At 37.8% G+C, this 14,199-nt stretch overlaps 1 protein-coding gene across 2 annotated transcripts in view; it reads right to left on the minus strand.

The window, feature by feature from the left end:
• The window catches only part of Cubn (cubilin), a 219,199-nt gene that overhangs the window by 41,028 nt on the left and 163,972 nt on the right, over positions 1 to 14,199 (minus strand). For both annotated transcript variants that reach the window (XM_031369044.1, XM_031369045.1), the window contains exons 49-54: positions 13,094 to 13,265; positions 11,625 to 11,831; positions 9,403 to 9,552; positions 7,669 to 7,790; positions 6,402 to 6,627; positions 4,788 to 4,975 (exon numbers count right to left, since the gene is read on the minus strand). In XM_031369044.1, coding sequence (XP_031224904.1) covers positions 4,788 to 4,975; positions 6,402 to 6,627; positions 7,669 to 7,790; positions 9,403 to 9,552; positions 11,625 to 11,831; positions 13,094 to 13,265 — 1,065 coding nt within the window. The remainder of the gene's footprint in view (positions 1 to 4,787; positions 4,976 to 6,401; positions 6,628 to 7,668; positions 7,791 to 9,402; positions 9,553 to 11,624; positions 11,832 to 13,093; positions 13,266 to 14,199) is intronic.

Consider the following 14,199-nt stretch of genomic DNA (forward strand, 5'->3'; position numbering starts at 1 on the left):
CAAATTGATGGATTTTTATTGTCATTGATATTTTTCTTGACTGTTGGCTTTGACTTTATTTAAAAATGTACACAAAGTCTTTAATGTTATCAATTCACATTTCAACAGAATTTTTGCCATAGTCTATATACTTGATTGATCTTATTTTCATTGATTCCCTTCTGTGTGCTTTTGAACTTCCTCTGAGACTTTATCTTTGACCCATGGGTTATTTTTAGGTGTTTAATGTCAGTGTATTTAGAGACTTGAGGAGGTCTTCTTTGCGAAAATCCTCTCTGAATTTCATGCCTTATCAATGGCAGGAATGGAAGATTTCCCTGCCAAGCCCTGCATGCACCTTCCTCCTATAACTTTTCCACAGCCAACGTGTGCCAGTCTCTGAAGTGAGTTGCTGTACTGGACTCAGGCCCTGGCAGCCAAGTACACTCTCACACACATTTGCACTCCTAGGGCAGGCACTTTCCCTGCGAGGTGTCTTTTTCAGCAGCCCCCAGCCACCTTTTCCCGGGCATCTCTGCCAGGACCTCTCTGTGAAGAGAAGGGAGTTGAAAATGTTTTCCTCCACTCTTAACTCAGTACTGAGTATTTTCTGCTTTCACTGGGGCTCAGACAGTCATACATCAGTCCTCCCTCTATGCTGACCACTTGACCCTCACCAGGCACTTATCAAAAAGTGAGATGGGAAGAGCCCACGTTTTTTCCCCCTTTTGCCTCTTGATTGTGTCATTTCAGGAAACAATTAAAGACTTGATTTCTACATTCACTCTGGCTAGTTGTTTCAGCAGACTGCTTGCTCTAGTGTGTGGAAGGTCAGCTCTTCTTCTACTACTGTTTTGTAGTTTGCCTTAAGGCCTTATCCCATCAGAGAAGATACTCCCTGCAGTTTAGGTTTTTGATTTGTTGAGTATTTTTTGTTTTTTGTTTTGTTTTTTAATATTAGCATGTGGTCTGTTCTGGTATGTGAAAAAGACATCTGAAATGTATATGCTGCTGCTGCTGTATGGTTTGTTTTACATCAATCCATTGTATCCTAATGCTTCATGGGTTCTGTGCTCACTTGCACACTGGTGAGTTGTCTAACTAGCTCCCTGTGAGTTACTGAGGAGAGCAAGTATGGAAATTGTAACCTGAAAAATCACAGATCTATCTAGTTTTCTTTCTCATCTCTCCTGGCTCTATTTCTTCATGAATGAACATTTAGATTCGTTTCATCTTCCCAGTAGACTGATTGTTTCATACTACAGAAGGTTATTTTTAGCTTTGAACTCCATTTTAGCGGGTATTAATATGGTCAGTACTCATATTTTTAAATTAATGTTTCCATGTTTTATCATTTTATATTCTTTTCATACAACATACATGTATGGGCTCCAATAATCTGCCTATTTTACTTGGTGTAACTAAGTTATTTAAAACACACACACACACACAAAATAAAATAAAAAAAGGTATTTAAAACATGTGTGCATATGCACATGTGTGTGCACACACAAACACACACACACTCACACACATTGTGTCTCAATTTTTCTACTTGCATTCTGTTTTCTTCCTCTACTCCTTGACCCAATGTGTCTTTTTCTTTATTTCCTCTCTCTCTCTCTCTCTCTCTCTCTCTCTCTCTCTCTCTCTCTCTCTCTTCTCTCTCTCTCTCTCTCTCTCTCTCTCTCTCTCTCTCTCTGTATATATATATATATATAAACGCACTGTTTCTCCTAGGCCTTCCTATCCTTTGCAATAGTTGATATTGTTCTGGGTGTTAGAATGAACATGTGTGACTACTGAAGTTTACACCAGCATTCATGTGTGGCTGTTTTGAGGGGAGTGTGGAAATGCAGCTTGCTCTTAGTTGCCATTCCCACTTTTCATTGTCAGACACCATTATAGTCTTTTGTTTAAATTCCTAAATAGAAGCCATGAATGTATATGGGAAGGTATATTCTAACTGATGCACACATTTCTGCTCAGTTCTTGGCTCCCTGCTCCTTCCTTGTACTTTAAAGTTCCTCCCCACACCATTCTATCGAGTTTGAATACAATCCCTTAAACAATCTTTAACAGTAAGTACCTTACAGATATTTCTATTAACTTCCTTTCATATGGGAATTTTTAAATTCTCCCTTGTACATTCTGAGTAATTTTCAAGATGCTAAATTTGTTGCTGACAGTTCTTTTATTTCAGAACTTCATTTTTTTAAACTGTCAGTTGAATTGTTTTCTTTCCTTCATAACTACACTGATAGGACTCTTGGGTATTTTGCTATTGTTCCTGGGCTCCTAAGGCTCTGTTCATGTTTGACTTCTATTTTGAAGTCGATTTTCTCTTTATTGTTCCAAACAGTGACTTCTGTGTTTCCTCAAACTTACTGATTCTGCCCTCTGTCATTTCTACTTAACTATTGAGATTAAACAGTTCTTTCTATTGTATTTTTTAGTTCTATAATTTGCTTTTAGTACCTCATTGTAACACCATTTCTTTGTCAAGAATTTTTTATTACTTATTTGTCATGACAAGGCTTTAAAGAGGACTCTTCGGTAACTCCTGAGAAGGTTTGATGACAGCAGGATAGCAGGATTAACATCCTTGTCACACTTGTCCAACATCTGTCTCATCCTAGGATTGACATAACTTGATTAGTTTTCCTCTCTGAAGGTGTGATAGTCTTTGTTTGTTTATGATGGGCTCCTCCTTCTTGTGACCTAAGCATATTATGTTTTATGTTAGTAGGCTGTGAGTCCTATTTCCATGTTTTATTTCAGGACAGTGTCACATGTTCATGTTCTGTGCATAGTCTTACACATACTCCTGCGATCTGTTTCTAATGGTGATTGGATTTTCTGAAGATCCGTGGTATACTTTTCTTCACCTTGGTTTTTGTGGAACTTCTGGGATGTTACTTGTTTTTCCTTCCTTTGATTTTTTGAAACAGTGTTTCATGTGATTCCGGCTGTCCTCAAACTTCTTACATCGCCAAGAGTGAGTTGGACACACTCGTCCTCTTGCCTCTACCTCTCGAAAGCTAGGATTCTACATATGTAAAGTCAGGCCTAGTCTAGTTAATGTTTCCTAGGTCTACAGAGATCCACTCACATGTTTTTACCTCTGTGGTTTTCTCCATCAAAGAAGAATGGTTGAGTAGGAGTTCCTTACTATACCCTAGTAGGAAATCAGAAGAACATATCTGATTTTTAGAACAAAGAAGGGTTTTGGACCTTTAACCATTCTCTCCACCTTTCCTACTTTCTTTACAAATAAAATAGTCTTTGACTCAAAGTCACCAAGGCCCTGCCCACTCCAGGGAGTTTGCTAACCCTGGGTCCTTTACTCACGACTTCCATCTATACAAAGGCATGCTTTGGCATAAAAACGACTTTCATAACACAGTTATTATAATCTTGCCAATGAAAAGTCTCACTTAGTGAGAGCATTTCTTCTGTTACTTATTTTGGCAGTATTACCAATTGATCTCAATGTTGGCTGGTTCTGGGCTTACATGACACTCTCAGAGGAACTTCTATTTTATGAAAAGGAAAAATGATCCCAAGTTGGTTTCCTAGATTAACGTTTTTCCTATCACTAACTTAGTATTCAGAAACTACGGAGGCTTTCCTGAGGCCTGTACACTGTATTAACTTGCCTTATGAAAAGAGAGCTGTCTTACTTCATGAGAAAACACAATTAAGGGGAGTATATATTAAACCCATTTTATTATGTTCATATTTTATAAGTATTAGACTTTCATTTAAATAGGAAGAATAGATCAATGTGATATAAAACAATTTGGGAGACAATATGAAATAATAACATTGATTTTTTAAAAGAATATTTTCATTCATTAGGCAATTTTTATATTCCAAGGTACTAGGCAGTATTTATGTGATTATGTCATATTACTTCTAATGTTTAAAATAACTCTACTGAAGTGGGGTTCATTCTCTTCATTTTATAGTTAAGTAATTTGAAGCCAAAATATTAAATTGAATCATAAAAATACACGTGGGTGATAAGTATGAAAGAGAAGAATATATTCCCTGCTATGAGACTTGGGCTTATGGGTCTCTCCACAAAAAGGCATAGTCTCCCCATGAGACTATATGCAAGATGCAAAATAGTGCAGCTAACATGAACTTACAACACAGTTATGGTCATGTAAATGGAAAGCGCCAATCAACGGCATTTGAGCAGAGAAGCTGTTTTAGAGGATAGCTGCCTGTCTACCTTCCTGCTTGCCATCATTTGTAAGTGGGTCTTTCATGGTTGCTTTACCACATGGACTCTTAAAGGTTGGCATTGGCTACTCCAATCTCCTGTAATTTTCATAGCATATATTAAATTTTCCTTGTGATGGCACCTTATATACATTTGTACTGTACTTTCTTTTTGGATAGGAAGACAAGGATAGGAACAGAAAGAGAAAGAGCCAGGAGGGAGGGGATGGAGAGGAGAAAGAAATGAAAGAGGAAAGGAAAAACCATCCATTAGTGCTCACGACAATTTAAGAAGGTCAGAGAAAAATGTCCTTAATTTAGTCACTCTGCCCTGATCATCAGGTGGAAGGCTACAGGACAGCGTGCACTCAGGGTTTCAAACCTTACTTTCTATGGGCTGAGGTTTCTTTGTTTTACATTAAACAGTTCAAGTAACAAAACTGTACTTTCTTCACTTTGAGAAATGTCTTTGAGTTGTCTGTAGCCAAAATGATTCCATTCACACACACACACACACACACACACACACACACACACACACACACACACAAAACAGTTAAATAAAAGTGTGCACCAACCTTCACGAAGCTGTTTCGACACTGGCTGTCACTGCTGGGGACTTGGAAATTGCTGTCAAAGCTAATCTCCCAGTGTTTACTTCCATGAGTGATGGCTGTCCAGGAGCATCTGCTGTTTTCTGGGAATGTCTGAGGCCAGTGAGGAGATTTGATTGTACCATTATCTGAGTGGAGTGTTCCGCCACAACCTGGAAAATTTCCATGGGGGGGAGGGGAAACATCAATCTTCAAGATAAAATATCAGCTTTGGAAACCACAGATGGCTAGAAAACATTTCTACTTGTGAGATCATAACTCAGCCTTTCTTATATCCGACTCTTCTTTGGGGCATGGAATAAGCAGGAGCCTATTATGTGAAAAGCTTTAAATGGATGACTATCGCAATTTTGGTACACCCACATTTAACCCATCTGAAGTTATTTGATCTGAGCTTTGTGGATCATAGCAGATAGTTTGCTCCTATTTTGTCTCCAAACAATCTTTTCTACTTTCTCAAGACTATGTAGTAGGTAGATAACCAGACCACATTCACTCTGCATTTTCTTACTGCTAACACATGGGAGTAAAATTCTATGAGTCCTTGAAATATTAGTTTACCACAGTGAACTAAAGAACATGCTTTAAAAAAAAAAACTGGAGAAGGTCCTCCTACTAGTAGTCTCCCTCATTCTTATTGAAACTGATTTATAGTTCTGAATAAATCATAGGGATATAAAGAAAGAAAAGTCTTATTTTATAAGCTTAAAACACATACCTAAGAGATGACAAAAAAGCATGAATTCAGAACAGAGTGAAATTAAATTGAGGGGCATTGCATGAATCTTTTGCTCTCAAGTCAATGGTTGTTCTGCAACTCTCTGGTGAATTCAGAAAAAGCTAATGCTTCAATGAGGAGTTGGACTCATTCTATAGTGATCTTCATGTTAACTAACTCTGCAATGAAGAGCTGTCCTCGGATGGTTAGGTTTTACTAAAATCCTGAATAACTACCCAGTATAAGCACCTATAGTTTGTGAGACCTTTCACAATGTTCATATTTCATAGGTACAATGCTACTTTAAAAAAATCACATCTTTTGTCTTTTTTTGATTCAGAATGCATAGCAGCTTTTATTTTTATTCTAAAACACAAATTACATCTATTTGTTTTATCCTCAAACGACTCAGTAGCACACAGTGTCCCCAGGGACAATGCATACATCATGACTCTTCACAATGCAGACCCTGTCTCAGTTCTTTGAGAATTCTTTCTTTGCCTGAAAGTGGGAAGATTTGCCTCTTATCATTGTCTTCTGGACAATATGATATGCAGCAGCTACATGTGTCATATATATATATATATATATATATATATATATATATATATATATAATGGATTACAAATAATCTAGAGATAACGTCTTCTGGAGGGCATTCATCTAGTACACACAAGTACTACATCATTTTGTACAAGAAACTTTAGCACCTATAGATTTGGGTACTGAGTGGAGTCCTGGAACCTACCCCTCTTCAGGAATGACTATACTTTAAACTAGTTAAGGAAAAAAATGTTTCACTAAAAAAAAAAAAAAAAAAAGAGATAAGTATAGAAAAGATATACAGTTTTTTCTTTTACCTAAAGAGTTTGTGTTCCATGTTGCATAAAATCCACGACTTTGCCCTTGATTGTTTGTGTTAAAAGTCACTAAAAGCTGGTTGGAACCAGACTGTACTGGCCCTGGGACTGACCATCCACAGTAGCGTCCTATGATGGGTGATGCAGGGGAGTCACCATTCCTGACAGTGACAGAGTCTGAATTGCAAGTTGGATGGCTCTCGAGATGAAAGTCATTAAATGTGAGCTGCAGAAAAGAAAAGGCACAGTGAGCCACCATGAGCTGTAAGGAGCCCAGTGAGCCACCATGAGCTATAAGGGAGCCCAGTGAGCCACCATGAGCTATAAGGGAGCCCAGTGAGCCACCATGAGCTATAAGGAGCCCAGTGAGCCACCATGAGCTGTAAGGAGCCCAGTGAGCCACCATGAGCTGTAAGGGAGCCACTCCACCTCCAGCCAGACATGCTTTCTACAAACGACTTCATTTCTTTGTAAGTCACGTGGTTCTATTTCTGGTTCTTCTTTCATTCGCTCATCTCCACACTGTTTTCCTTATTAAAAATTCTCTTGTGAATTTAAAAAGAGTTCAGTTTTGTCCAAGAAGTGGAGTCATTTGGGGGAACCCCAGCAACCTGGCTAAAACGACAGCTCCTGTCATTACTAAACCTACCTCTTTTCCTGGAGGCCAAATTACTTTCTACTAATTTCTACTAATGAGAAAAGATAACTTCATCACATTAATTGTAGATGAAAATATGTACTTTAAACAAAGAATTTTATAGAAAAAATATATCTGATTATAAATGTAAAGTCTAGTCACTTATTTACACAGGCACAGGAATCCTCACATACACACACACACACACACACATACACATGCATGCACACACCCACTCTCACACATACATATGCTCACACACTCATACTCTTACACATTTTTACAAACACTCATAAAGACACATACACTCACACTCTTACCCATCCACACACACTCACATACATACACACACATACACCCTTACACATTCTTACACTAACACTCACTCATAACCATACATACACTCACAATCTTAAGCATTCACACACATTCACATACACATACACTCACACACTCACACTCTTATACACTCTTACACACACTTACATACATATATACTCTCACAACACACTCATGCACACACATATGTACATACACATGCACACACACACACACACACACACACACACACACACACCCCATTTCTCTGATTCAATCCTGTCAACATTTAACCCAGCTGTAAGAACTCACAGTGATGATGTGCCCTGCTGGTGCTTCCAGCAGCCATGAACACTGGGTCCATCTGCTGTATAAGTTTGGATAGTTAGGACTTGAGATCACTCCACTCTCACCTGCCTGCATTCCACCACAATCTGAAATTAGATTTATAAACCTCTAAATAAGAGAGAAAAATAACCTTGTAGAGTTGACATAATTCTTAAATATTATCAAACTTTCTGGTAAAAATATGATTAGTAAGGCAATCCATCAAGAATACAAACCTGAACAAGTACAAAGTTGGGGAGAAGAACAGGAACAAACGCAGTGATTCCCAAATAATGTATAGCAAACAGGTTTCCACAGTAAAGATAGCCTCAACTTAACAGAGTAGAGGAGATTGTCTTTACTGTAAATGGAGACTAATTATCCATGGTATGTATCTAAGAATGTGCTATAAAAAGTATAAATAGCATTGCTTTTCTTGAGAACACCAGACCATGAGAATATAGGTACCCTGAAGAAATGATCTGCCCCACAATCAAATACATCATCATTTCATAACAAGTGCTTTGGGTTCAAAGGGTAGATTTTTATAGCACATAGAAAAGATGATACAGGTCTATAATATCATATGGTCTGCTGTTCAATATAAACAACATAGTTTCTTTGCCCGACTCTTCTTTCAATAGGATGAAAAACAACGGATGGGTGGAAGGTTTGCACATGAAGATTATGTTTAAGCTTATCTCTTCCTTTAACTGTGAATTTTGTTATAACACAAAGAATATACAAAACTATAGCAAAACATGTTGATCACAGTCAAACTCAACAAAGAGAAAAGTGGGTTTCTAAAAATCTGTAAACACGAAATACACTAAAACACAGAGGCGCAGTGCCAAATAGAAAGTGTGGCAGACTGAGGGCTAAGACCAAGATGTGGCGGGGCTGGAGGAATGTCTCAGGGAAGAGCACTGACTGCTCTTCCAGAGGTCCTGAGTTCAATTCCAGCAACCACATGGTGGCTCACAACCATCTGTAATGGGATCTGATGCCCTCTTCTGGTGTGTCTGAAGACAGCTACAGTGCACTCATAAACATTACATAAATAAGTAAGTAAATAAATAAATAAATAAATAAATAAATAGACCAAGGCATGGGCTCAGAGTAGGAACTAAAGTTTTGGAGACAAAACAGGCATAGGAAGTGTAACTTTAGACGTTCACACAAGGTAATATTTTCACAAATCTGAAAGCATTACCATGTTAGTGAGGGGGCCAAGGGAACCAAGACAAGAAGCTGTTTACCCACCTGGGATTGAATGCATACAAACTCTGAGCATCACACATGTATATCCAACACAAATTGTAAGTAATATTTAGTAATCTGAATAAAATATAAACTAGGACCATGTAGAATTTATCCTAAATTTCAAGAATGGTTTACAAAAGAAAATATGTCAATGTAAGTTGACGAAACTTGGGAACTAATCCAAACCGTATAAAACAAAATAAAAAGACTGCAGTTTGCAGAAGACACAGTTGTCTACACAGAGAAACAAATGAGGATCAAAGAATTAAATCATAAGATGGTAGAGGGGTCTCCAGAGTAAAGGAAAATATATAAAAACTATACAATTCTTTTCTTGGTATCAGTAGCCACTTGTTAAAAATTTAGCTTAGGAAATTTCATTGAAATTAACAATGAAACCATTATATTCCAAGACATAAATCTATATAGCTCTATGTGTTATTTTTCAGGGCTTACCTGTAAAGGAGTACTCTACATAGAATCCAGTATATTCTACACGTTCATTGCTGACAAAGTGTATCCACACCTGAGGGTAGGGGATGACCAATGGCACTGTTGGTGCTGACAGGCTGCAAAACTTCTCTATCAGGGGCCCATCAGCATCACCTGAACAAAACCAAGTGACATGGTTACAGGGTTTGGACAAGTATCTTAAATTATTAGGATAATAAATAAGAAATAAGAAATAAGAAAATAAGAAAAATAAGAAAAAGCACTCCTTGATGTATTTCAATCCTGGTACAGTCAAAGACATTAAAAAAGTCCTCTATAATCGTTGTCAATTGCACTGGACAGAGTTCTCAGACAGGCTGTTTGGATGTAGAGACACCTTTATTATCAGTGCCAATTTGTTTCAGCTTGTGTCTTCATACATAATTTCATATATCTAAACAGAGGTGCAACAAACTTAATACCCCATTCAGCCTGTGCTTTGTAAAGGAGGAAGAAATGTAATGCCAATAGTGATAATAAATAAGTATACTCTTAGGATAAAAGTGATAATTGCCTAAGCTTCTTAAGAGTCTTTGTTGCATTTGATCATCTAAAATGAACAGAACATTTGGCACACAGGCCAAGACCTGCCAGTGTTGAGTCGAATAGGTTTCATGACAATTGCCTCTCACATCAATATGATTAATATTTGCAGAGTTCCTGGAGAGTGCACATTTATTTGCCCCCAATTTATTCTGTCAGATGAACACCCCTGACCTTATAAATCAATGGAAGAGAGTTTTCTACTGTCTGACTGTAAATCAGGAGGAATAAAGAGAAAATTGAATTTAACTGACTGAAATTGAATTCTCCTTATTCTCCTTAAGTCATTCTCCTTATTTCCATGAATGGTCTGGCAAGAGGTAGAGAGAGTAGATGCTTATCAACATTTCATGGAGAGCATTCTCTAATGGCCATGTCCACTTTCAGACTCATTTGCCTCAGAGAGCTAGGATGATTCTCTTGCAAAAATACATGATCTGCTACCACATCATATCATATCAAAGCTCTTCATTAAAAACTCTGTTTTCTATGTTCTCAAAAGAGCCCATGGGTAACTGGACAGGTCTTCTCACTTTTGGCCTTGGTGCGGGGCTGCTATGAAAACTGAATGGAAATTATCTTTAAAACTTTAGAAGTGAAACACATTCTTTAACCTGTTTGATTTCTTAAACTTGCTACTTAGCCTGACAACACTACAATATAATAACCACTACATATGATATTAAAATATTACTTTCTGCATATACATAAATGGTTCTAAGTTGCTAGTAAAATAGCATTTATGTAGTCACATTAAGATTGTTTATCTCCTCTGTATTTTATCCTAGCCTCTACCATCCAAAACTTTATGGGAGGTCTTTGAAGAATAACTCCCCTAAAATAAAAAATGTTAATAATAACAAAATGGCAATAATGAAAAGAGGCAGCCATCACTGATTATTATAGTTGTCTACTATGTTTTGTTTTTATCTTTCTCTTCTTTAAAATTGGGGATTAAAAAGACCATAACTAGCATTTGACAGTATAGATCACCTATAATATTTTCTTCATCTCTTGTCTATATACTTATTTTCTGGAAAGCAAGCACCAGTGTGACACTGGGGTAACAGTTAGACCATCTATGTCTGAACTGTAAGAAGAAACTGGAATCAACTGTTCATGAACACAGAGTTTTGTTTTATTTATTTATTTTTTTTAATTTTAGGAGAAGCTTGGTTCCTCAGCTATGCCTTGATCATTTTGTATCATGAAAAGAGATGAATGATATCTTTGAGGATAATTCCCCAAATAGCTCCATGTGCTTCTCTTCATTGGTGTACTGTGGAAGGTTTTTAAACTTCTAAGGCCTAAAAAGAATTGAAAAACTTTCTGTGAATCCTGCAGGTTCTGGAAACTACTAACAGTCTGACCACACTGAGCTTAGTCTCCTAGGACCAGTGGAGCACACTGATAGGACAGAGACTCTCTGGAACCAAACTCATGTGCACCTCCCATACAGGAAAGCTGAAACAGAAGACCTTCTTGCTAAGGACCTGCTCATTCACAGTTCAGAAGTCACGCTTCCTATATGGGAACACAGGATTTCAGCATTGTATCGGCAAAGCCATTTGACTCCTGCCATTGTCCAGGAATAAGAAGAATATGCAGATAAATGAGAAAGCATGTTATTTCATTGAACTTACCTACTCGAAACTCAAGGACATCATATGTACAGTCTTGATGGCTTTCAAGGGAAAGTCCTAGAAAGTGGATACTTATGGACGAATTTTCCCGATTTGGATTACTGAGAGTCCACTCACAGTCTAGGTTTCTTGCATAATCACGGATTCCATTGTAGCCAGGAGAAGAAAAGTTTCCACCAGAGACACTTGGAAGAGGTCCACCACACACTAAGACAACAAAAGGCAGAGATAGAGTAATAAGATCCACGTCATAACAGACGACTCCAACAATCAAGGCACAATGAGTGAAATAATGAATGTTGTGTTGATTAGCTTTTTTAGGTGTTGCCAGGCTTGTAGACAAAGAACATAAAAGCTCTAGGAGAAATGCCTTTATGTTTCTGAAGAAAAATATACAAGACAAAGTTCCTTTATTTCTCTTCTGGGATGACGAAGATGGCTGTGGTTTGCCTGTGTATCAGTTTCTCCAAAATCGGGCATATTATTCGTTTAATACTTAATTTAGAAAAATACACAAACTGCTGGTGGGTCCTAGTGGCTTTTGGTGAACATTTTATTCAATAATTTATTTGCATCAAATAAATAATATAACACTGAAGTGTTGACAAACCCACTATTTTAATATGGTAACAAATGTCTATTATACCAATAAAATAAATTTTAAAAATTTAAAGATGTTTTTATTTTCATTCTTCCTGAAACACAAAACCCTTGGAAAATAACAGCAGCCCTAAGGAAAGAGGGTGCTTTAAGTCCAGGCCACATGTTGCTTAATTTGGGGATAATCTGTATTAAATGCAACTCCTTTATTATTTTCACTGAAAATACACATATAAGTAGATGAACAAAAAATAATGACATGTATTCAATTTTATGTGAAATTAATTAATCTTTGGTAGTAAGTTACCTAGGAGGTAAAAGTTTTCTTTAACACAAAATAATGAATCAGAAAGTATGGGTACAGATTCAATCCTAACAGTGTCTCTACATGGAGTTGTGCTAGAAAGTAATCTAATAAAATTTTGTTGTAAAAAAAAAAATTCAAGGGCTGGAGAGATAACTCAGTGGTTAAGAGCACTTCAAGAGGTCTTGAGGTCAATTCCCAGCAACCAGATGGTGGCTCACAACCATCTATAACAGGATCCAATGCCCTTTTCTGGTGTGTCTAAAGAGAGCAACAGTGTACTTACATACAATAAACAAACAAACAAACAAACTTTTTTTTAAAAAAAAATAAAAATGCAAGGGTTTTCCCCCCATAAAATTACAATGGTTGCTCCTCCTTCCAGATCCTGTATCCCCCAACCAGATGTTCTATTTGTTCTAGATGCTGCTCTTGTGTTGGAGATTGTGGGTATACTTTTGATCACTACAGAGAAAACAGAAGGCTTGTCTGGTTGGGGCAGTGTTTGTGGGGATACTGAGTGAGTCTGACCCAGAGGAGGTGAGTTTGCAGCATCCTACATCACCTGCATCTTCACTGGAGGTGTAGGAAGCAGTGAAGCCTCCGTACGGCCGGGAGCCATCGGTGAAAAATACCACTTTCATTGTGTTTCCCGAAGATTTGAACTCATTGGTCACATTCACACGGCTGCACAGTTTCTGTAGTCGGGGGGAGTTGCTTCTAATGCCATTGAAAACCTGTTAGAAAAATAGTTTGACTTGAAGCTGTGCTGCCCACCTTACTGAACATCCCTCAGGGAATTAGCATTCCCAGCCCAGATTCATGTCCTTCTAAAGAGACCATAGTCACCAATACAGACCTTCTCCCAGGGCTACAAGCCACAGAGCCACACTGAGCATATTTTTTGGCCTTAAGGTCAATGCTGAGCAAATGAAAGATTTGGAAGTATGTCCTCCTCTTGTGTGTGACAGGTGAGAGGCACAGTTTGCAAGTGGAGACCCTGCTCTACGTGTGAGGTAAACATGCCACTGTGCTTTTGTTATACTTCACAGAGCTCACTGATGTGGGGATTTTCTTAGTAGTGCCTTGGACGCTTTAACATATGAAAGGAAATGTTAGTCTTAGGCTATTCTAAGCGTGTATAGTCACTCATCTACTATAAATGCCTTGAAAAGTACTTTTAAATGGTTTTTCATTATTGCTTTTAGTTAGATGTGCTTGTGCGTATCTTGGTATGGCCATGTGCTGCACGTCAGTCCAGATGCTTGCAGAGGCCAGGAGGCCACAGGCATTGGGATTGCCTAGAGCTGGAGCAACAGGCAGTTGTGGCTGTGTCCAAAGTGTGTATTGGGAGCTTAGCTCCTCTGAAAGAGTGGTACACCTTCTTTTTTTTTTTTTTAATTTTTTTATTAGATATTTTCTTTATTTACATGTAAATTTCTCCATTTCCAGTTTCCCCTCCGAAAAACAAAGAAACAAACAAAAACAACAAAAACAAATCCCTGTTGCCTCCCCACTCCCCATGCCTGCCACCTCACCCTCTCCCACTTATTGGCCCTGGAATTCCCCTACACTGGGGCACAGAAGTTTCACAGAGCCTAGTTTCTCTCCTCCTATTGATGATCAAATTGCAATCCTCTACTATACACATGCTGCCAGAACAATCAGACC

Source organism: Mastomys coucha, unplaced genomic scaffold, assembly GCF_008632895.1.
Source record: "Mastomys coucha isolate ucsf_1 unplaced genomic scaffold, UCSF_Mcou_1 pScaffold15, whole genome shotgun sequence".
Lineage (NCBI taxonomy): Eukaryota > Metazoa > Chordata > Mammalia > Rodentia > Muridae > Mastomys > Mastomys coucha.